At 46.9% G+C, this 23,681-nt stretch overlaps 2 protein-coding genes across 8 annotated transcripts in view; one reads left to right on the top strand and one right to left on the bottom strand.

Moving 5' to 3' along the window:
• Positions 1 to 3,112: 3,112 nt before the first annotated feature.
• CPA1 (carboxypeptidase A1) lies at positions 3,113 to 9,800 on the top strand. The gene is made up of 10 exons (XM_061414716.1): positions 3,113 to 3,220; positions 3,662 to 3,743; positions 4,209 to 4,442; positions 4,688 to 4,789; positions 5,525 to 5,626; positions 5,822 to 5,932; positions 6,519 to 6,609; positions 7,119 to 7,318; positions 7,832 to 7,916; positions 9,508 to 9,800. The coding sequence occupies exons 1-10, from the start codon at positions 3,156 to 3,158 to the stop codon at positions 9,693 to 9,695; spliced, it is 1,260 nt and encodes a 419-aa protein (XP_061270700.1). The 5' UTR covers positions 3,113 to 3,155; the 3' UTR covers positions 9,696 to 9,800.
• A 6,834-nt stretch (positions 9,801 to 16,634) lies between these two features.
• CEP41 (centrosomal protein 41) overlaps positions 16,635 to 23,681 on the bottom strand; it is a 50,209-nt gene continuing 43,162 nt past the window's right edge. For all 7 annotated transcript variants that reach the window (XM_061414720.1, XM_061414719.1, XM_061414722.1 and 4 more), the window contains 5 exons: positions 22,324 to 22,475; positions 21,883 to 21,950; positions 20,703 to 20,817; positions 20,034 to 20,249; positions 16,635 to 19,091 (listed from right to left, as the gene is read on the bottom strand). In XM_061414720.1, coding sequence (XP_061270704.1) covers positions 18,943 to 19,091; positions 20,034 to 20,249; positions 20,703 to 20,817; positions 21,883 to 21,950; positions 22,324 to 22,475 — 700 coding nt within the window. In that variant the 3' untranslated portion in view covers positions 16,635 to 18,942. The remainder of the gene's footprint in view (positions 19,092 to 20,033; positions 20,250 to 20,702; positions 20,818 to 21,882; positions 21,951 to 22,323; positions 22,476 to 23,681) is intronic.

The following is a 23,681-nucleotide window of genomic DNA, read 5'->3' on the forward strand; positions in this document are numbered from 1 at the left end:
TACCTCTAACCAATCACTTGCAAAATAGAATGAGATTCTTTGAAGACTGTCTTAGACCAATCTTAGAATTTGGGCTTCCTTTGTGGCTCAGCTGGTAAAGAATCTGCCTGCAATGTGGGAGACCTGGGTTCGATTCCTGGATTGGGATGATTCCCTGGAGAAGGCAAAGGCTGCCCACTCCAGTATTCTGGCCTGGAGAATTTGCAGAGTCAGACACGACTGAATGACTTTCATTTCACTTTCAATCTTAGACCTTATTCCTAAGCTGGGAATGGGGTGATTTGCTGAGGGGTGGCACCCACATACACTCTGGGTTTGCTCAGCCAGCTCAGCAGCAGGAAGGAGGAACACTGAGTGCACTGAATGCCGGTCGATGTGGTGACAGCAGGGCCGTCTGTTTGCACTCGGGCGCTTGCCCAGTGGCTTGTCCTTGAGTCTAGATGCCAGCCTGTTTTCTTTCTCATGCGACCAGGTCTTGGTGCTCTGCCTGTTCCCCCAGCTTTCAGCCCAATGGCCCTCATCTTTGCCCTCACTCTGGACTGATGTGAAACGTGCCCGTGGGTAGAAAGGCAGAGCTGTGGCTCTCTGCCCCGGGTTCCAGTCCAGCAAATTGGTCTTTACCAAAAGGCAATGTTCAGCATTTGGAGGGACCCCAGAAATTAGGCTTAACCTCTGCCTGAGACCCACATTCCTCTGCCACTGTGCTCTCAGCTTGCTGCTCAGTGCTGACCCTAATTTCGGCTTGTGGCACCCTGCCTTACTGCTTCCCCTTTCCAACGGGCTTGTCTTTTCTGAAGGGAATTCACAAAAGTCCAAGAATTAGCCAGCACCCCCTTCAACATGGGTAGTGTGCATGAAACATTAAAAACTATAGGGCAGCTTTTGACTTAAAAAGAGAAATATTGTTTTCATAAGGCAAACTAAAGAAAGGCTCTACAAAACCTTTCCTGGGGCGGGGGTGGGGGGGTGGGTGTCCGATTAGAACATCTTGAGAGCCCTGTAGGATACTTAGGAGATGAGGGGGACTATGAGGGATGGGTGAGACATGGTTCCTGGTATCAGGAAGTGTATAGTCTCACTGGGGAGACAGAAATAACACTTTAGGAATGATTAAGGAGAAATAAATGTGTGTTTGTGTTCAAGCACCAAACAGTGTGATAAACATCACTTCCCTGCCCTACCTGGCAAAATCCAGTCATCAAGACCCAGGTCAGATTTCACTTTCTTGGTAAAGTCTTTGCTGGACACTCTTGGCTGGGTCCACAGTTCTGAGTCCACAGCCCTCCTGGTGCCTTTCACACCACATTATGGAAAATGCGATGCTCAGGTCTCCTATAGCAAGGAGAGCGGCCCAAGGAGTGTCTTGCATATTTCATCCTATCTTGATGACAACTTCTTGGAGACCTATTGGAGAACCAACACGTTGGCTGGTTATTTCTGTCTTTCCCACTAGATCTCTGTCAGCATCCTAACAAGTCATTGGGGAGCCTAGTGGCCCGATGGTCCCATCGCTGTGGTGTGACGAGGCCACGTGTCCCCTGGGCTGTTCTCAGCTGGTGACCGAGCACAGCACAGCTCTAGTACCAGCGTTCCTGTCAGAGACAGGATTCCCTGAGCTGCCGTGTTGGCTCCAAGGTTCCGCGTCGGCCTGGCTGAAATGTCCTCAGAACTGTGCTGCTGCCTGAATTCCTCCCACCCAATCTGCCTTCTGCTCCTCTCCCAGATGTCAGTTCTGCAGCGAGTGAAGGCTCTTCTCCCCCTCCCCTTTATCTCTCATGGGTATGTCTCCCCATGAATGTCATGCGTGTTTAATTCTGTCTCGGTGACCGAAAGCATCTTGGAAAACTTGAGAGAATACAAGCAAGTTGGTTACTTCTGTGTGCCCCATCAGACCAAGTTCCATGAGATCAGGGGCCCATCTATCTTGGGCATCATATCAGGGTGGAGCGGAGGACCAGGCCCAGAAGGATGAATGAGCAAAGAGATGAGCATTCATTCAGAGACGGGAGAGAAGCCAGAGGAAGCTTCAGGGAGGAGGTAAGATTTCCCTGGGGTGTGGAGGCCAGGCAAGGCTGCCAGAGTATAGAAAGGAACAGTCTTCATGGAGGCTCAACATCTGTTGAGGATGAATTCAGTGCTTTATCACCTTCCCGGAGCTATGTTCGGGAGAGTTGTCGGTAAACACAATGGGTCCCTCTGCCTTGGCCTAGGAAATTTGGCCAGGTAGGGGGTGGGCTGGAGAGGCAGAAGGAACAGATGGAAACCAGAAAGGGCCGCCTTGGCTGTTTCATCAGTGCCCGAGCCTGAGGCCCTGACGCAGACCAGGGCCCCCAGATGCCGCGAGGGAACCGCTTGACCCCTGCGGATTAGGGTGGATTTGTGTTAGATGTCTCTTCAGTGAGGTCAGCATCCTGTACGCTGTGCAGTCCCCACAGGGGTCTGGCCCTGGTTCCCACCATCACACTTTCTGCTCAGAGGACATCTGATTACAGCTCCCACCGAGGGCAACCCTTGATTCCCAAAGCCCTGGAGCAGCAGGGAGGGAGGGGAGCTTCTGCTCCTGTGTTGTGGCCTGATTCCCACAAGGCCGCCGAGACTGGTGGGAGTGGGGCTGGGAAGTTTCCTTCCCAGGGCTGTGCCCTTACAGGTCAGGCGACCCTAGACAAAACCAGGGTGGTTGAGGAGCCAGCAAGTCTGGCTCCCAGCTTGCTCTCTTGTGGGAACAAAAGAGCTGGCGTTCGGGAACGTGGGAGAAGGGGACACCCCACACAAGGCCCCAGCTGGTGCGGCCAGGCTACAGGGTCCCGGCTTCTTCTCCATTGCCGGGTCAGTAACAGGACTGGAGGATCTGTGGGCAAGCAGGCTTCCAGCTGGGAGGCCTCAAGCCCTAGCTGACCCTCAGGCCCAGGCTGGGCCCTCATGGCCAGAGGTTAAGCCTGGCTTATCTCTCCAGCTGCCCTGTTCCCTGCCACTTTATCATGGAGGGTGGGCCGGTGTCAGAGCCCGGAACTCCCCTCCCCGCTGCCCGTGGGAGAGGGCCCAGGTGTGAGTAGAAGGACTACGCTTGGGCTTAGCTGGGAGACCTCTGTCCTGGGAGAGTTTAAAAGGCCCCAGGACCTTCTCCGCATCAGCTGACCTTCCCAACTGACTGCAGCATGCAGGGGCTGCTGATTTTGAGTGTGCTGCTGGGGGCTGCCCTTGGCAAAGAGGACTTTGTGGGGTAGGAGCATGGAGAGGAGGGGGTGCTCAGAGGAGAGATGGGGGAGCATTCATCCGCCAGCCAGCGCCTGGGGGAGATACATGGGAAGATGGCCAGAGGGTAGCAAATTAGCACATCCCAGAAGGCAGGCTGACGGGGGACCAGGCCTGAGAAAGGGTCCAGTCTCTCAGGACAGCCTCGTGAGCCCTGGAGAATCTGAGCCCTGAAGAGGAATTTTCAAAAGAGGAGGCAGGAGGAGGCCTGGCGGTCTTTGGAGAGAGAGAGTCTAAGCTGGGGCGGTGACAGCAGCAGTGTCTAGAAGGTTCCAGGGAGCCTAGGCCTCCCATTGCTGGGATCCCCTGTGCTTCCCCTGCTTGGCCCAGCCCCCCTGCTCCCGCCTGGGGAGCGTGCATGGCCGTAGGAGCTGCTCAGGCCCTCAGCCTCCCCTCCCGCTCTGCCCAGCCACCAGGTGCTCCGAATCACTGCCGCCGATGAGGCCGAGGTGCAGACGGTGAAGGAGCTGGAGGACCTGGAGCACCTGCAGGTCAGAGGACGTGGGAGCAGCCCTGAGGCCCCAGGGTACCTCTGAGAGCAGACGGGCTTGCCCCAGACCTCCACCCACCTGGGGCCACCTGGGACCTGGGCTCTTTCTCCCCAGCCACCCAGGAATGAGCCATGGGACCGATGATCCCTGTTAGGATGTGATTTAAACCTCCCAATTCTGGAAACTTGCTGCCTTTGCGCATCTGAACAAAAGGGCCTCCCCCACCCTCCTCCGTCCCAACTTCTAGTTCTTGTCTCTCCCTTGTTGCCTCCAAGCCCCTCCACTCTGCTTCCTGGGCCATTCACCTGACCAGACGACTTTGTGCCATGCCCAGGGGTTCCCTTCATCCTCTTCCCCTCATATTCATGCCCTATCCTCAGTTATATGGGAAATTCTGGCGCCAACGCTCCCTCCCACGGGTGCCCTTCCCCAGCCTGCAGTGACAGTGGCTTTTGTCTTCCCCAGTTGGACTTCTGGAGGGGCCCTGGCCAGCCAGGCTCCCCCATCGACGTCCGAGTGCCCTTCCCCAGCCTCCAGGCTGTTAAAGTCTTCCTGGAAGCCCATGGCATCAGATACAGGATCATGATCGAGGACGTGCAGTCCCTGCTAGACGAGGAGCAGGAGCAGATGTTCGCCTCCCAGAGCCGGGCCCGCAGCACCAACACATTTAACTACGCCACCTACCACACCCTGGATGAGGTAAGGGACCCCGGGAGGGCACTGCTCCCCACAAGCACCAAGCTCTTGGTCAGACTGGCAGATCACATCAGGGCCAGCCTGGATGTGTGTGGCCTCTGCCCTGTCTCCACGCTGCCTGGAGGCTCTGGGTTGCAGCTGCTCCACATTCAGGGCTCACAGCAGGCTCGCTCAGGGAGCTGCTAAGCGAGGCATCCAGGCTCCCTTCGGAAGCCATGAAGGCAGCCTTCCCTCCTCTGCCCCTTCAGATCTATGACTTCATGGACCTGCTGGTGGCCGAGCACCCACAGCTTGTCAGCAAACTCCAGATTGGCAGCAGCTATGAAGGCCGTCCCATCTACGTGCTGAAGGTAATGGGTGCATGCCAGTGCATGTATGTGGGCACTTCCTCAAGAATGGATGCCTGCATCTGTGCATAAGCCCAGGGTGACAGAAAACATGGTTATACAGACTCCGTGTGTAGCACAGGTGTACAAACACCTGTACACACAATTTAAACTTTTAGGTGACTCCCCTGTTCCCAGTAAGGTGGCACATTGTGCAAAGTATCCCAGAGTTGGGTAGTCCAAATAAAATGTTTTGCTCGTGACCTTCGACAGAGCTATGTGTGGGCCTGGGAACACGGTGGGGCCCGGCAGTCTGGCCAAGTCATGTTTGCCCCACGCTACTCACTCCAGTATTCTTGGGCTTCCTTGGTGGCTCAGACGGTAAAGAATCCCCCTGCGATGCGGGAGACCTGGGTTTGATCCCTGGATCGGGAAGATCCTCTGGAAAAGGAAATGGTTACCCACTCCAGTATACTGGCCTGGAGAATTCCATGGACCGAGGAGCCTGGCAAGCTACAGTCCATGGGGTCGCAAAGAGTTGGACACAACTGAGCGACTTTCACTTTCACTTGAGCTGAGGGCAGGAAGCTAGGCTCTGCAGGATCCCTGTCCAGACCCACCTCCGTCTCCCACCTGAGTGATGGCCCCTCAGATGGAGCTTCAACCTGGGGTACAGAGACCAGACAGCCTAGGGTGCACTCCCTTTCTGGGGGGTGAGATGGGGCCCCAGCTGAACTATTTCCTGTTCTTCTCATCCAGTTCAGCACTGGGGGAAGCAACCGTCCAGCCATCTGGATCGACTTAGGCATCCATTCCAGGGAGTGGATCACCCAGGCCACTGGGGTCTGGTTTGCAAAGAAGGTGAGCCTGGGGAGGTGAGGGTGCTCTCAGCTGGTGGTGCATTGGTATCCACGGCCCACAGGAGCCCTGGCCCCTGCCTCCCATCTGGAAGCAGAGGGAGGCTAAGGGCAGGCATCCATTGGTCCAGCCAGCAGATGCATGGCCTGGCCTGCTCTGCCCCTCTGCTCCCTAACACCGCCCTCCCCCTGATCCCAGTTCACAGAAGACTATGGCCAGGACCCGAGTTTCACCGCCATTCTTGACAGCATGGACATATTCTTGGAGATTGTCACCAACCCTGATGGTTTTGCCTTCACCCACAGCCAGGTATAGCCCTTCTCCTGTTCTTGGGGGAAGCGGGGCAAGCCTCTGTCCTCTGAGCCCCACAAGCTACTCTCCCCTAATCTCAGCCCCTAGAAGTTGAGGGAAGGACAAACAGACCTTTTCTCCTTGACTAGGGGTTCTTGACCTTGGCATTCTTGACAGTCTGGGCAGATAATTCTTGGTGTGTCGGGAGCTGTCCTGCGTAAACAGCATTCTGACCTCCTCAAGCCCCCAGATGAGACAACTGAAAACATCTCCAGCTTGTGGGGGACAGAACTGTTCCCAGTGGAGACATACTCCCCAGAAATTATTTCCTGCTTCTATTTTATTTCTATGGGACAACTTGCGACCAATCAGCTATGTATGGGGTTGGGGGAATGCCACATGCCTTCTTCACTTTCCACCAGTAGAACCCTCTGCCAAGTGCCACCTATCATCTCCTCCATTTTCCTTCAGCCAAGAGCCTCCTTTGCAGATCTTCCTCCCTGAAAACCAGTTGTAAATGGTTTCTGATCCCCTACTGTGTCCACACCCAAGCTCCGTGTTGATTGTGACCCCTATGGGGTGGCTAACCATTTTCCTCTCTCAGAATCGATTGTGGCGCAAGACTCGATCTGTCACGTCGAGCTCCCTCTGTGTTGGGGTGGACGCCAACCGGAACTGGGATGCCGGCTTTGGGAGTAAGGCCCAGTGTGGTTTGGGGAGCAGGGACGGGACCCCCAGAATGGTTTTTTACCATCCTTTGTCCTGTTGCTCCACCCTGCTCCTGCCCCTGCCATGGGGGCACGTGGGGAATGCCGGGCCCTCCTCCAAGGTACTCAGTGAGGAAGGTGGCCTCTGAGACCTACTTGCCAGTAAAAGGAAAGTCCTCCCAATGGATCTGAGGTCTGAAACCCATCCAGGGGTTTTCTAGTCTAACTTCAGCCCCTTCCGTCTGTGGTCACTGCACTGCAGGGAGCAGTCTCACATGAGGACCCTTCTTACCTCTCTGGGTGTGTTCATCAGCTCTGTTCAAGTTTGGCTGGGGAGGGAGGCCCAGGACCCCCAGGTTATAAAAGGCCTCTGCCCTTTCCTTATCCAGGGTGGGGGTTAGGCCTCGTACATCTCACCTCGTGCAAAGACCAGAAGCCCCTGGAAACCAACTACTCAGGTATAAAGAATGCCAGCTCTCCTCTCTCCCCTCCCACAGAGGCAGGAGCCAGCAGCAGCCCCTGCTCGGAGACTTATCATGGCAAGTATGCCAATTCTGAAGTGGAGGTCAAGTCCATCGTGGACTTTGTGAAAGACCATGGGAACTTCAAGGCCTTCCTCTCCATCCACAGCTACTCCCAGCTCCTCCTCTATCCCTATGGCTATACGACACAATCAATCCCTGACAAGACTGAGCTGGTATGTACCTGAGGTCTGCTTGCCCTCGCATCCCAAAGGCAGCTTTGGGCGGGCCCATCAAACCTGCTGAAGGCACGAGGGCCTACGCTGTGCCTGGCGCCCCTTTCTCCCACGGACCCCTGATGGCTTGGGAAGACCAGCAAGGCTGATTAGACTCTCCGCCTGGGAAGCTGAGGCACAGAGTGCTTCAGTCACTCTTGTCACGTGACAGAGCAAAGGGCAGGGCTGGACTTTGAGCTAGGACCACAAGTTCACACTTGAAGCTGCAGAATGACCAAAGGGCAGTGACGTACCAGCCAGACAGCCCATAAGCTCAGAATCATAGGGCTTCTGAGTTCCTGAGACTGACTCTGCAAGGCCCAGTGGGCTCCATGCTGTCTGCTGGGGGTGGGCTTCTGCAGGGCGTGTGCTCCTGGGTCACCCTGCCAGCCCCCAGGATACCCTGGCACTGTGGTTATGGGGGATCTGGGGTTGCTGGCCGTGACAAGTCATCTTGCTTGGCGTTTTCTCCAGAATCAGGTGGCTAAGTCCGCTGTTGAGGCCCTGAAGTCTCTGTATGGGACCAGCTACAAGTATGGCAGCATCATCACAACAATTTGTAAGTGTGCACGGTCTCGTGGGTGGTCCTGGGAGGAAGCTCAGTTGACTTTTCCTGCCTACGGGAGTGTCTCTCCCAGAGGAAGTAGCCAGGGGTGCCCCAATGTGGGGAGCATGGACAAGGAGAATGGCCCCGGCTGACTGTTGGCTTGGTGGGCAGCGGGCCCTTTCCTGACGTGAACTCTGCTTTCCTTGATACCTTCAGACGAACACTTCAGTTCCTCTGAGAACTCTTGTCCCCTTATCTTGGGGTTAAATCCAGCTTCATACATGGAGCAGGTAGAGAGTTCTGCTGGCCTTGTAGATCCCCCAAGAAATTCAACTTAAAAAATACTTCTCCTCCAATGCCCATCTATTATAGAATATATTTTATCTTTGCTCAGCTTACTTATCCATGCAATGTATCAAATAGAATTAAGTCAACAAATGTTTATTGGATACCTACGATACACTAGGGCTTGTTTTGTGTGCTTGAGATACAGTTGGGAATAAAATCAGCAGACTTCTATTCTAGTCAGGGACAGACAATTTATTCTAGACAATAAACATGAATAAGGAAATGATATTGTGTGTTAAGTGATCAATGCTAAGGAGAAAAAGAACTCCCAGGACAGGGTGAGGGGACTCAAGTAATGGGGGTAGAAGTGGGACGGAAGAAGGAGCCTCAGTGAGAGCAAAATTTGGGCAAGTGTTGAAGGAAATGAGGGATGGAGCCAAGAGGCTATTTGAGGAAGAGATTCTAGGCAGAGAAATCTTCTAGAACAAAGTCCCTACCACGTGCTCTGGGGTGGTGTGCTTTGGGAACAGCAGGAAGAGCAGAGACTCACTGGCTGCAGCAGAGACAGGTCGGGGGTGGAGGAGGTTCCGTAGGGCCCTGGGGGGATACAGCAAATTTGGGGTTCACTCTTCAGGGAAGAGTCCTGAAGAAGCAGGGCACAGGGACACACGTCTGACTTCCTGCCCCAATTGCCCAGTTTTGGGGGGCAAGTGGGGTCACCATCTCACCTCTGGCTGGCCTTGTTTTTGGACTGTTTAGAGTTTGTTTGGAGACTGTTTCAACCCTGAATGAAAAGGTTTTTGCTTTGTTCAGAGTGTTGTGGGGTTCAATTCTGACCTGGAGCCACCTCCTCCTCCCCAGCCCAGTTCCTCAGGAGCTTTGTTTATCTACTGCAGAGCTGTCTGCCAAAGACAGCCGAGGGCTTCTGCTATGACTCTGGCCCTTTGCACTTTCCCTCTGCAGAGCAGGACCCTGGGGGACAATCCTGGTTACCCAAGTGGGCAACTCTGGAATATGTGGGGGCTTGACCCAAGCTACTATTAGATGGAGGTGGCTTTCAAAATCATGGGAGCTTCCTTGCAGACCCTAGTGAGAGGAGAACCATTGCTGGTGTGCCTCTCTGGGCCTCTTGGACTGCAGTCTTTCAGGGGAGCTTCTTGGGAGGAAGCCAGGCTGCTTGGTCAAGAGCCGGAAGGTAGCAGAGGCTGACTCCAGTCGACACTGCATGAGGCTCTCGGCTTGGGACTGTTAGCTTGGCCCATGCAAATATTTTCAAGTGAGTGACCTTGTTCTGCCGGTTCTGCTCCTGCCGCAGACCAAGCCAGTGGAGGCAGCATTGACTGGTCCTACAACCAAGGCATCAAGTACTCCTTCACCTTTGAACTCCGGGACACGGGGCGCTATGGCTTCCTGCTGCCAGCCTCCCAGATCATCCCCACAGCCCAGGAGACGTGGCTGGGGGTTCTGACCATCATGGAGCACACGTTGAATAACCTTTACTGACCCAGCCCTCCAGCACTCTTTTCCTCCTCCTCTTCAGCCCTACCCAGGCAACCAAATAAAGTCCGAGAGTACATGGAACAGAATGGACTCTCGTGTGGGGATGCATGTGGCATGTCTGTCTTTTCAAGCCGGGGCAGAAGTAATTTAGTTCCTGCAGATCTCAGTGGAAATGTGTGGGTGGTTGGACTAGATGACCCTTAAACTTCCCTGCATTCCAAGGTCCTGTGAAGTTGTATCCAAGTGGCATCTGTTTTAATGAGACCACCCTGAGCTCAGCTCGTCAGTGGGGTGATTTGTTCATACCTTAGGAGCAAGCAGCAGCCACAGCTGCTAACCAAATGCCCAGCACCCCGCCGTGGTAAGGAATTCAGCTTGTACAATAGTCTAGCTAGTTGGCTCCATTCATCTACAAAAGCAATAACCCTGAGTATGAAATAGAATAATCCTGGTGGTCACTGCTTTCCCAGATGGATGTCACAGTCAGGCAAAGCTTTCTATACAGCAAAATATGGTCTCCCACTCCTGAACTAAATTGGAAGAAAACAATTGCGTTAAACGGAATCATTTAAAGATAAAAAACAAACACCAATCCCAGGGCATTTTTATTAATTGAAGTTTATCGCAAAGACTTTGCCTTTAGAGACAGAAGTAGTTTACTTCTCACTGCCACACGCTTTCTAGCATCTCTAGTACACTGTCTGCACCCCGTCTCCTCTCCCACCTGCCACCGCTCCTGATCATTTGCAGAATTTCTCAAACGTAAGACTCTCCTCTTGATACATCGCCTCCTCAGCGCCTAGAACTTGGCTTCCCTCCTTGGGCTTGGTGATTCTGGTGTCTGCGATATCACCTTAGTGGCTAGCACCACAAACACGTAGCATATATCTCAACTTTTTTTCAAAGCAAGAATCTATATTCATTTCTTCCAGATCTCTTAAGGTGTGACTGTGGAGTAGGGAGTCAGTCCTAAGAAGTTACTGGGAAGTTGAGGTAGGGGGATGGCTTGGTAGCTCCCCAAACAGGGGAGCTGGGGTAAGGATGGCAGCCTTTCCCTGTATCAGCCAGACAAAGTACAATGCTTCCAACTCCAGTGACTTAAAAATTTGTGTCTTTTTCACATACAGTAGCCTGAAGTTCAAATGCTTTTTTTTAAGGGCCCATTAAGGAATTTTCATCTTGGAGTTTTAAAAATAATCTTTGATTTTCTAAAATTAAGGTATAGTTGATTTACAATATATATATATTAGTTTCAGGTATACAAAATAGGGATTAAAAATTTTTATGTATTACACACCATTCATTTTTTATTTTAATATGTTTTTCTACCAAACATTCTGAAAAATAAAAAGGATGAGGCTGACTATACATATAGTACACACAAACTTACACATATATAAGTTTATGAGGCAAGGTGAAACGGTGTTTCAGTCTTTACAGAAAGATGATCTAAAGATTTTATAACCCTTCCTTCATGTTATCTTTTGGGAAGCATTTCCCTTCAATTTATGTAGATAAGCTGAAACCCACTGTGATGGCTCAGCAAAAAAAAAAAAAAAAAAGACAAGGAAAAAACTGATCTCACTGCTTAATACAGACTGATAAATGAAAAAATATTAAGTTAGCAAGATAGTGTATCCTCTTATTAAAACTGGATTACTTAGGGATCCAGGATAGAATTGCTTAATCTAAAGTAAACTGTATTCCCTGATAGCAGAGGCCACTTGGTTTGGTATTCAGTCTGCAAAACCCTCAGAAATACTTGACATACAGATACCCAATAAATATTTGTTGAACAAATGTTCTCCACATTTACTAGAAAACTTTTCATTTTTATAGTCTGTATTTTTGTAGGCTTGCAAGTTATTTTGAATTTTCCTGAGCTGCAATTTAGAAAGTAATGCTCTGAACAAGTAAAAGTATTAAGAAAGCTGAAAAGACAAGAAGCATAGCACCAGAATGAAAATGCCACGAGGGCAGGAACTGTGCCATTTTGCTCAACACTCGGTTTCTAGTGACTGGCCAAGTACATGACACGTATCATGCACTTAATAAATGCTTCTCAAATGGAGACATGGAAATAAATTAAAATTTTTTAACTTTATACTTTGCAGATACATATTTTTATAAATCTATGGATTAAAAGTTTTTATTTTCTAAATAAAACAATGCTAAAAGAGAAATGATAATTTTAGAAACTCATACAGCATATATGAAAAATTATTAATAACCCTGAGAGGAAAAGAGCCTTTATAAGTAAAAGGGGTTAAAAAAAAAAAAAGACTTAACATTTCAAAAGAAAAATAGAAGATTTCTTCCCCGAAGAAGAAATACAAAAAGTTGATAAGAGAAAGATACTGTTTCTCTGGGCAATTTTTTTTGTACATTAAAGAAAAATATATTATTTTTTTCCCCATCAGATAAAGAATAGAAAGACTGACAATTCAGTATTATCAAGAGTATGAAGAAATAAGACCTGTCATATACTGCTGGTGGGAGGATAAATTTATACCACCTTCCCAGGGGGAATTTGGTGATATAAATAAAACATTTCAACATATTGCTGCTTTGACTCAGTAAGTCCACTTGGAGGAATTTACTTTATAAAAATTCCCTGAGAAGTTCAAATAAACACATGTACAACATTGCAATAATAAAAATTTAAATAAAATAGAAAAGAACCTAGATAGATACCAGTATTAATATGGATATTACATGTTTACATAATGGAATATTGGGAAGCCGTTGTAGTCTGTGATTGATATGGAAAAATGGTCACAATATACTGAGTGAGACAAGCTGGTCACATGATGGAAATATTCTAAAATAGGATTGTGGTAATGCTTGCTCAACCCTGTAAATTTACTAAACTCCACTGAACTGTATCCTTCAAATGGGTGAATTTTATGGCATATGATTTGTATTTCCACAAAGTTTTTTAAAAAGCAGGCTATAATATAGTATATGGAGTATGAATCTCATTTTTGTTTGGAAAACATATACCCACTATGCCTGGAAGTAGATACTCTCCAATAATAATAATCGTGGTTACCCTAGGTGATGGTTTTTCCTCTTTACACTTTTCTGAGTTTCTTGCAATGAAAGAAGCTACTCAAACACACCAGATCACCTGTGGGTAACGTTACCTAGTATCAACTTATTATCAAAATCAAACATCTATATGACCGTCTTAATTTGTGCCCAGATTCTTTTTCATAATTTGTCTAAAGTCATTTCTTCTGCTGTCGCCCTGAACAAGGTAATTGTCTTACTTTTGGAAAAGTTCATATTCCAGACAGAGCTGGAAGTAAGTGCCCTACCAAGGGCAGGGTACCAACATCTCCTTGTTGGGGCCAGAGGTGGTGCAGGTGACAAATCCCAGGAGCCCTTGCCGCTCACATTCAATTCCTGCAGCAATCTGGGGAATTAATTAGGCTAATGCCTATTCTCCAGGAGTTTTCAAAAATCTTTATTTTAAAATGAACTCATTTACTCCATTCTTAGACCCTTATCCATGGCTCTCAGTGTGGCCTGTGAAGCCATCGGTGGTCCATAAGAATCCTTTGGGTGGTCTTTTGAATTAACACCAAGATATGTATGTCTAGCTTTGGCCTGAAGTTAAAATTGAAATGTCACTGAACACAATCCAGATATGACCTCACCAGTCCCTCATCCAGTGCAGGGCTGTTCATCATCTCAGTGATTGTTTTGCAAGGACATGTGGGACTAGGTGGATTTGAAGATGCAGATGGATTCTTGCTCTAAGGACTCTAAGGTCAGAAACATCATTCTGTGAACACACTGAGACCCAGATGCTCCTTACAGGAAACTGATATGACCAACCAAAACATTCAAACTGGCCAGATGAAGGAAGAGCTCTGAGAAAGAAGCACAGAACACCCGTCAAATCTGAAAAAAACTGTCAAAGGGTAATGAATTCTCCCCAAAGCTTTCAGGATCCATTTGGCAACTCAAACTGTGAGCATCATCTACCAACCCCAGAGACAAAGACGGCCAAATGTTTACTGCCAAACTAAAAGAAGAAAGTTAAAAGTCTTCTTTGTAACCACAGTGGTGTGTTCAGCTACATTTTTAGAGGACTGCAGTGGAATGAGAGCTCTGCTCACACACGGACAGAGGTGCAGAGGTTTGCTGCTGCTTCCTCCCATGAAGCCTAGGCCTGTAACCATGAGCCAATTCACACAATTTATGTTTCAGCCTACATCAGAAACATAGCCACAAAGGAAAGAGAAGATCGGACACAAATCATATCAATATGGTTTTATTGGAGAGTTCAACCATCAGGAAAACAGCCTACTTTCCCCGTACAATCTGTTGAAAAGCCTGTAACTCCCCTTCCCTAAGTGATACCTCATCAGGGACACGCTGAGAACCAAAACAAATCTCAGAAACCCTGGGGCACCTGTCTTCAAGACAGGTCACCAGACACAGACAGCAGTGGAACGGGGAAATTCATGGTCCCAGAAGCACATGCTTCTGTCCCTGAACTCCCACTGCCCTTCGTGTAGGTAGAGGAGGAAGGCTTTCAGTGGAATCTCAGGTAACAGGGAAGGGAGGGAGGCGGACAGCCAAGGGAAAGTTACATTTTTGTTGGTGAACTGGAGGCATGGCCAGGGAGAGGGTGTTGGGCCCACCCAGAGGGGGAAGCCCAGAGCAGTGCAGTTTTCTCAACCTTCCAGCTCAGTGACTCAAGGGCAAGTTGCTTAATTTCCACTCGACCCTTAGTCTCTCCCTCTAAGAACGGGGGTGCCTACCTTGTAGGGATGTTGGGATGGTCAAATGAGTCAAAACATAAAATGAAGACTCTAAGAATACTACCTAACACATAGTAGACGCCCCATAAATGTTTATAAGCATAAATACCTGGAAATCTTTAAGACTTGAAACCAAAGAGAAAGTAAAACCTGCTCTCAGATGGGGAGATGGTGTATAACCCGTAGCTGATGAATTCTGAAGGCTATGCTGAGCCTGAGGGGACCGTGGAAACAGGCAGACTGTAGACAGCCAGGGTAACAGTAAAGGTCCTCACAGCTTCCCGGGCACCTCCTGCAGTGGGTAATCTACAACTCTCAGAGTTACGAATGCCTCGCCTACGAAAGGACGTCCAAGGGGACAAGGGTAACAGCCTTTCCGGTCTCCAGAATGGCAGGCCAGGGCTGGGTGACCGCCACGGTGGGCCTGACATCCCAGACTGCAGTCCTGACGGATTTCTTTAGCTCACTTATTCACATATGCTTATTAAGGGGCACTGTCACGTAGCTGGTGATTTTTACCTTCTAGGAGCTTACAGTCAAAATAATTTTTAAAAATGTAGTCAATCAGTCCGTAGTGTCTAATAAGTGACCTCTGTTGCCAAACATTTCACCAGGTACCTCAGGATGTTATGCATGTGAAGAGAATCTGAGTCTGCCTTCGGAACAAAGAGGATCAGCACCAGAGAGTGAGGCCGTAAGGGGATGGGGTGGCGGGGGAAGGAGGCAGTAGAGTTCTGTAAACACATAAAATCAGGCACTGAATCCCGTTCTGCCAGGATTCAGTGCTGACAAATTGCCACCATTACACATTTTATGCCATAACTGACCTGCGTGCCGATTTAAGCACATGGCAATAGCAATTTCAATAATTACTGCAATTTTAGGAAAGTACTACTACCCAAATGTATTTTGAACACTTGGGAAGCACAGTGTGTCCTGTTTATTGTTTTCATAGGAAAAACATATTAATTTTCATCAAAAAAATAATTGAATAGAAGATAAGCATATCATCATGCTCACATAAACTGATGTAAAATACACATTTCTGATGTTTCTTGAAAAAAGAAAAAGGAGAGTATCATGGGAGTTACAACTTTGAAAGAACTGTGAAAAAATAAAAGCACATTATAGATACTGGGAGTATTTTAGAACTGGAGAAAGAAAGGTTCTTAATGATTATCTTCAGGATAGAACAGGAAGGGAGTCATGGATTTAAATCCAGGTGGACAGAAATTAATTATCCCCCCTAAAAAAGTCAGAGAACATAAAAGACAGAATCTACAACGAATATATAACGTGACAGAAACCAAAACCAACACAAGAAAAATTGCCTACATATTTCTTTCTAGCCCAGGACTCTGACTTCACTTATATTCCACAAGGGAATTAGAGAAAAGATGTTTTGTTTTGTTCTGTGTTCTTGGTGAGTAGCCTAAAGTCTTATGAATTTTTGTATAATCTCAATAGCACTGCGGGAAAAATCCCTCAGCAACTAATGAACTCTATTTGCTCTCTTTTAATTCTGACTTATACCCTAGTCCAATATGATTGTGCTAGTTCTGACTTTCTACTAAAGGTGAAAAATAAAATTACTTTTAGGCCATTTAAATCATTCTATGTCTTTCAGTAGACTAAACCTGACATTACAGCCCGAGATGTTCTTTTTGTACTCGAATGAGTAATGTTGCCTTCTCCTCCCTCTTCACTTCTTGCTTTCACGCTTCCCTCCTTCCTCCCCTCCTTTCCTTCTTTAGAGTACTGAATGTATTAGTTAGACTTTGACCATCACTGTTGCTCAGAGAGAGGAGTAGCTGTACTTTGAGGAAGCATTTTCCATCCAGGGGGTCCTAAGTTCCCAGGCAAGAGCAGCTCGCCAGCCTCTGCAACACTGATGAGAGTCCCATGGTATTGTGTTTAAGGTGGCCATCAGTCCCTGCTGGGCATGGAGAGAAACCCAGACCTTCTAACTGGAGAGCTAAGGTCTCCTGCCCTAACTGGAATGATTTCCTGATTCATTTATACAAAGAAAATAGGCGTTCCTGGGAGATACAGCAAAAAGAAGTACACTTTCCAATCACCCCAGGCTCATGTGACTCCCCACAGATCATCTCAACAGAGAGGGAGAGAGAAGTTGGCAGACTTCAGCATATTAATAGCAAACAACAAATTAACAACTATGTACTTTAATCGTCAACATTCATAATTGCACAGAGTATCACAGATCACTTAAATAATACATGTCAGTTAATCTAATGAAGAAACTAGTCATGCAGAACATTCAGAGCAATACCGTGAGCGTGTAAAAACTGTCTGCGAGTGACACTTAACACAAAAAGTACAGAATGAGAGCAGGTCTTTGAGGAGCAGTTATATAAAACCCCTACCAACAGGCAAAGCACTATGGAGAGACACACGTCAGTACAGTCAACCTGCCAGGTCTCTCCAGTAAACGCACAGCAACTCTAATAGGATCGGCTACACCGACTGTGCACACACACACACAGCCATTTCAAACGCTCTAGTGTTGTGTGGTGATGGGAATGCAGAATAGGAACAAAAGGGGCTACCACTCACTTGTAAAACTGAATCCAGTGGGGGAAATCTAGACTCCTGACTAGTCGACTTGAAAATGGAATAAACAGAACTCTGTTACAGAGAAAAAAAATTTCTTAAAAATGTATATGTGTCCAAAATGGCTGAAAATCTTGTCCATGCTAGGGGAAAGTTGAATGTGGAAAAATTTGCATTAAAAAAAATCTATGCTGTAAAGAAAATAAAAAGCCAGAGCATTTTGGCATTAGCAAAAGGCTGAACTTAGTTCTCAGGCAATAAATTTATGGGGAAACATGACAGGCTCCTCATTAAAGCTTTGTGTACGTTGGCTGAATTTTATACAAGATTCTTGAATCTTATGGAAAATTGGGCACGGCCTGACATCTGAACAATGTCCCTGGTTTGTTTGATTTCTAAAGCATCGGAAAATGTTGCACTTTGGAAATCAAGTAGAGAAGAATAAACACACTAAAATAGAACTGGGCTGAATCTGAAAGTTATTTTTCCATATGTCTCTATAAGATATTTATTACCTTTATTTCTCCTACAAATACAGCTTCCCATGCTGGAAATACTGTGATACCTTTTTTTTGGTGGTGAGAAAAAGAGTCCTGTTAAGACAAATCTTCCCCAGCAGCAATAACCACCTAAGGATAGGCAATTTTCAGCTGGCTTTTCAGAGGCTGGTTGCCATGACAAAGAGCACAATTTATTCCTCAGTCCCTTATCACAACTACAGATCACAGACCATAAAAATTAACAAGCCTCTTTTTCCTTTTCCTGATGATTTCAGAGTTCCTCATCCTTACCTGAGGTCTTTTGTTCCCCCAATTAAATGGAATGAATGTCAGTCATCTAGCAATTCAATTAATGCCGATTCAAAATTCTGGCCAAACAAGAATCTATAATCACAACCTCCTAATCACAGCTCAGTCATGAGAATGAAAAGTAAGCAGGAAATTGCACTAATTACTCAATTAGACTAATACTGTATTTCTAAGTAAGGATTTCAGGGGTTGTCAGCTCTGACAAAGGGCTGTGGAGTCGTCCTCACCTTGTGTGCTGGTGGTGACCCAACCAAAGCCAGTGTTTTCAAGGGGCCATGATTTCTACCCATCTAATATGAATATGCCTGAGCTGGATAATGGAAATTTACAACTAATAAACCAACCACAAATGAGGGGCGACTCCAGGGGGCTTCAATGAATGGCTCTCAACCCAGCCCTGTACAGTGGATAGGGCTTTCCCATGAGGGTGGCTGAGCACACATCATCACCTGTGCTGGCCCCAGAACATCTCGTGAGGGGGAGCTTCGCACACATGTGAGAGCGGCTACTAAGTCTTAACTCAGTAATGCTTACAGGTATCGGCTTCCAAACTCAAGACAGAACGTGCATCGGGTGGGTGCTGGGCAAAAAGCTCCTCAGCCAGCGGGTCCACACCTGATGGAGACCCTGGTGGCGGCTCTGAATCTTCTGCACCCCCAGGGGCAGCTTCTCAGGCTGCAAAGCCTACCTAGAGAACCTTCGTGAAACCAAGAACACTGAGTGAAAAAGAACTGGCTGGGAAGGACACACAGATGTGCCTGAAGTAGTTACAAAACAATGCAGGACACAGACCAAAACAAACTCGACCTTATTTTTTAAAAAATGAAAGCCTAAAAAAATTAAGACTTTTTTCCTACTCAGTTTCAGAGACTTAAATATTCTGTAAACAACAGGGAGGACACTAGAGCCTGTCATGCCTCTGGTTTTTGTAAAAATCCTTCCCAAGCTGGATGTGGGAAAGGAGCTGGAGATAGGAAGAGGGCCTGGCACACATGCTGAGGTCTTTGCAGCAGTTTCTGAAATGACCAACTTGGGAACTGCTCGGGGTTCCAAAAGGAGAGAAAACATTTATTTGACTAAGGCAGACAAGGTCCTTTACTTCCAGGGTTTGCCTTGCAGGTGGCCACTGCCCAGTAAGCGGGGATTCTGGTGGCTGGCAGGGCCCCCGGCAGGCAGGTTCTGACCGCTGCGGGTGCCTGGAACCTTGGCATCTCTTCCAGAAGCGTTAGCTTGGCTCAGCCGGCCTGGAGGAAGCAAGAAAGCAGGGAGCAGAGCTGCAAAAATGATTGCAGAGACAATCTGCCAAGTATACTTTTAAACTAATGAAGTCTTATGCTACACACCACTTTTAAGCTAATGAAGTTCTGTTCAGCATCTTCTTTAGGTTAAAACTTACTCTTGAGCCTTGAGATCAATTAGAAGGTGGGGAAGAGGGTAGGGATGAAAGGAAACCCAGATTATTGTTCTTTCCTTCCTCTCCACTGTCCCAACCAACCTCGCCTATTCGTCATTCCTTCTCACTAGAGAAGGAACAGGAATGACTAGAGGAGAAAGAGAAAGCACTGTGTCAAAGGAAAGGCTGGAAGTGTAAGAAGCAGCAGCAGAAGGAAGCAAAGTTTTCCAAGAAGGAATCAAGGGCTTCCCCGGTGGCTCACTGGTAAATAATCCACTGGCCAATGCAGGAGACATGGGTTCAGTCCCTGGGTTGGGAAGACCTTCTTGGAGAAGGGAATGGCAACCCACTCCAGTATTCTTGCTTGGAAAATCCCACGGACAGACGAGCCTGGCAGGCTATAGTCCTTGGGATGGCAAAAGAGTCAGACACGACTTAGCGACTAAACAATGGTAATGATGAGGGGAAAGATGGAATGCTTTGTATTCCAAGAAGGAATCTGAATGCTTTAGCTTAGCCTCTCAGCTCCTCCTAAGATACCCACTTCATTTGACTGAAAACTTTTCTTTCAGTTGTCTGTGTGCAATGCCTAATTCTTGCCATCAGCTGGGAGCACCTCCGCTCACTCATTTCCCTTCTCCTCACATAGCACCTGCATATTTCCCTCCCCCCTGCAAATATTTTAAGAATCTGAATATAAGAGATCAAGCTTCTCATATGATGAGGTTGATGTTCAAAGCTGTAAATCTCAAGTTCTACAGAAACATTATTTCCAAAGGTCAAAATATCTTACTAGGATTGTCTGCAGGACCCTGGTCCTCTTCCAGGTAATATTCTATCTTCTTTAGGTCTTCCGGGGTAAATCTCCATTTATTTTCAGCTGGTAGGGGCGGTACTTTGGGACTGGATCGTTTTCGGGCAGAACCAGGAGGAAGGGCCTGCTGGCAAGATGCTGGCAGGGAACCTGTAATCAGTCCTTCTGGGAATTTCTGAGCTAAGACTTTTAGACCTGGGTATGGAAGATCATCAGAAAAAGCACTGTTAGCATGGTAAGGCCAAGGCAAACCTGGAAAGGAGCCCACGTGTCTCCTCAACACAAGGACGGGAAATCTTTCTTAATTGCTTCACCATTAAGTAAATTACACCAGAAAATGTCCGTTGTTATGTGGGATTCTGAGAATTCCACCAGAAATTGCTTTGCTCAAGTCTTCAGCATTAAGGCTTTCTTACAGAACCATAAAGCAACATCATTCTTTCAGGAATTAGAAACATGTGCTGATTGAGGTAAGGGAAGTTTCACATATCCTGACTCCCTTCCGCCAGCATGTTTTTTTTCTATTTCCAGAATACTGAATTCTGAGCTCTGCAGGGGAGGGGAGGGGGGAAACTCTAGGAGTGAAGCAGAAGGAGTGTGAGTCCAAGTATTTGCCTTTTAAGTCCTAAGCAGAACGTAGCCCCTCACCTCCAGAAAGCATGAAGAGGTTCTCAAATCCCCGCTCGCACATGGTGGTGGCCGCCTGGCTGGCCAGCCTCTCGTCGTCGTCATACAGGATGATGATCTTGCCGTGGGCATTTTTCTAACAGTCACATGAGTTAAGGTTTGACCACACTGAGCTAATGCTCCTAGACTATACAGAAATGCCGAAGGAAGGAAAGCAGTCAAGGTTTGCCTATCTTGAGTTCAGGGAGCACGGGATGACCCCTCTTCAGGGCATCCTGGATTTTTTTTCCTGTGCTGAAAACCAGCACAAGCTGGTATCCTGTTCTTGTGTGTGTGTGTACACATAACTCTCTCTCTCTCTATATATATATATATCTCTCTCTCTCTCCAAGATGGCACTAGTTACATACTGTATACTCTTTGGCCCTTTCATCTGTACAGTCCTGGAGAGCAATTATTATAAACTCCATTTACAGATGAGGAAACATAAAAACTTGAGTGCCTGGTGTGTCCACTGCAGCCTTACTGAGAACGGTAAAAAAGTGGGAACCGCCTAAAAGTCCAGTCCTCCAGAGAAGAATGATTTAGTAAACTACAGTAAATCTTAAGATCAGATATTTTACTGCACCAAAAACAGAGTTTATACAGAGCTTGTGTTAGTGTGGGGAAATTCAAGTAATAGGAAGTGGGGGAAGCAACACACTAAATTATATATCTAAGTATGACTTCCACTTTGTTAAAAAGACTACGTAGAAGACCGCCTGGAATAACATACACAAAAGATTCCCTAAGAGTTTCTTATGCAGTTGTGTGGTTATCGGGGATTTCAGTTTTCTTTTTTATATTTTTCAGTATTTAAATTTTCTATTTGTACAATTTTTATGAGCAAAGCAAACTAAAATTTTAAGAAGAAAAAAATTAAAATAGAAGGAAAAAATTCAATCCTTATATTTTACTTGGGGAAAATGAAAAAAAAAAAAAGCTTTCTGGGGAAAAAAATGTCTTAGGACTAACTGTCAATAGATCCTAACTGTTAATCTAACGTTTCTTGTCCAACTGCAGGATGGACTAGAAAGCAGCCTCAGCAATAGCTAAAGATCCAAATTCTAAAATATGCTAAGTTAGCTAATTAATATCAGTAATAAATTTGATTCTTACAATCCTTATACCACCCAACTCCTTAAAGTGCAACAAAGGATACATACTCAAGAATATCATTTGAGTAAGGGTTCATTGTTCTAGACAGAGTTGCAATTGGGTAACTGTAAGCTGCAAAGAGAAGAAAAAGCTTAGGAAGTTTGTAGTTCTCAGTACAACTTGGCTCCAATCCCTAGCTGGTTTAACATCTAAGAGTTAAACATATTTTCAAACTCACTAGTGATAAACATAAATGCTTCTGTGAGAGAGAAGAGAACAGGACACAGTGAAGGACAGGAAGCATTCTGACATTTAGCCCTGGGCCCCTGATCCCTCTGAGAATTTCCCCAGCCTCTCTCAGAGCATGCGGTGGAGCCAACTCACAGGTTCCCGGAACCCCTCTGGCTAGCACTGTGCTGACCACAGGGTGTGGGTCGAGTCTGCCTGGGCTCAGGACCGGGCTCTGTTCTTGGGAGTGAGACACTGAAAAGCCTTTCTCTCTTACCTCCAACAATGTGGCACTGCTGGTAAGAGTCTCTATCTCGTACATCTAGCAGCAGGAAAGGGCAGTCGGGATAAGGTTTGTCTTTGGTATTGGGCTCTGTTTTCTTCACAAGCCCTTTGTCTAGATCCAGTTCCCCAACACCACTGATGACGCTGCAAGTGCAAAAGTAGGTCGGCAGACACTAGTCAGGGGTGGGTGGCTTAAAGGTCAAATGCGTTTCTTCAGAATGGCGAAAAGAGTGCTCAATGTCTTTTCAAAAAACACTTCAAAGGAAAAGGAAAATGGATATGGGCTCTCAGTTCTGTCTCTGAATGCAAGGTACTATGGATGGATTCTTATTCTATCACCCTGGACACCAAGGAAGGGATCCACTGTCCATACTCACCTTCAGAGAGTGCATGTTAGGTCATTAGCATGGCAGAGGGGGCAGAAACTGTAGGGCACATGCTGCCTCCAGCAACAAGGGCAGCATTCAGAGAAAGAAAGAGGCGAACAGTTAATCCAATGGAATTTTGATGAGTGTAAGAAAGCAGAGCAAAAGGAAAGAATAAGGTTGACCGGACAGGAAAACTGAAGACATTTCTATGTATATTATATGTAACATAAAGTAACAATGGTGTTTTAATATATTTCATATACTGTGACTTATCCAGTATGTCTTATCCTCAATGTCTTTAATAGTTATCTGTAGTCACTTAAATTTTTATGGGTTATGAGGTTAAGGTTGAAGAGGCTTTTAGATTTTGTGGCATATGATAAGACGGTGGAAAAACTACGATTAAAATGAGGAAGGTTTGTTTCTGACCCATTTCTGAAGTCATAGAATTACCAAAGTTGCTTGCCAGGTTAATATAGGCAAAATGTGGCACAAACATGAGTTGGAGAAAACATGTGTTATGAGCAAAATGCCAAGCAGTGAAATATCTGCACTGGGATAAGAAGATGATCACTCTTCTGGTAATATGGAGACACACATGCCAAACCACAGGCTGGTTGGTCTGTAGCAATAGCTCCTCTCCCATCACAGCAAGTCGAAGTCTGCCTTTAAATCCAATGAAAAGCTACAACTCTATGCCATATGGTGCATATTTTGTTGATCAAAGAAGAAAAAACTATGTCATATGAAACTACATCCTCATGGAAGCCTTGTTCGTCTATCTTGTTTTGAATGCAATTTTAGAGTCCCTGCACAGAAGTAGTCATGAAAATAATAGTAGTGCGATTGACAAGAGCAGTGCTGTCCCCAGTAGAACTAGCTTGTCTGGTAGACCTGTTTTACCAGTAGAAGAGATGGATACGTGCAGAACATTAGTACCATCTTATAACCGACAGTGAATACAGGTGAGGACGTGCTGCAC

This window comes from Bos javanicus, chromosome 4 (assembly GCF_032452875.1).
Source record: "Bos javanicus breed banteng chromosome 4, ARS-OSU_banteng_1.0, whole genome shotgun sequence".
Taxonomy (NCBI): Eukaryota; Metazoa; Chordata; class Mammalia; order Artiodactyla; family Bovidae; genus Bos; species Bos javanicus.

Coding starts and splice junctions, on each gene's coding strand:
- CPA1 (XM_061414716.1), top strand. CDS start 3,156: ATGCAGGGGCTGCTGATTTTGAGTGTGCTGCTGGGGGCTGCCCTTGGC. Junction 3,744..4,208: donor AGGACCTGGAGCACCTGCAG/GTCAGAGGACGT, acceptor TGTCTTCCCCAG/TTGGACTTCTGGAGGGGCCC. Junction 6,610..7,118: donor CTGGGATGCCGGCTTTGGGA/GTAAGGCCCAGT, acceptor CCCCTCCCACAG/AGGCAGGAGCCAGCAGCAGC.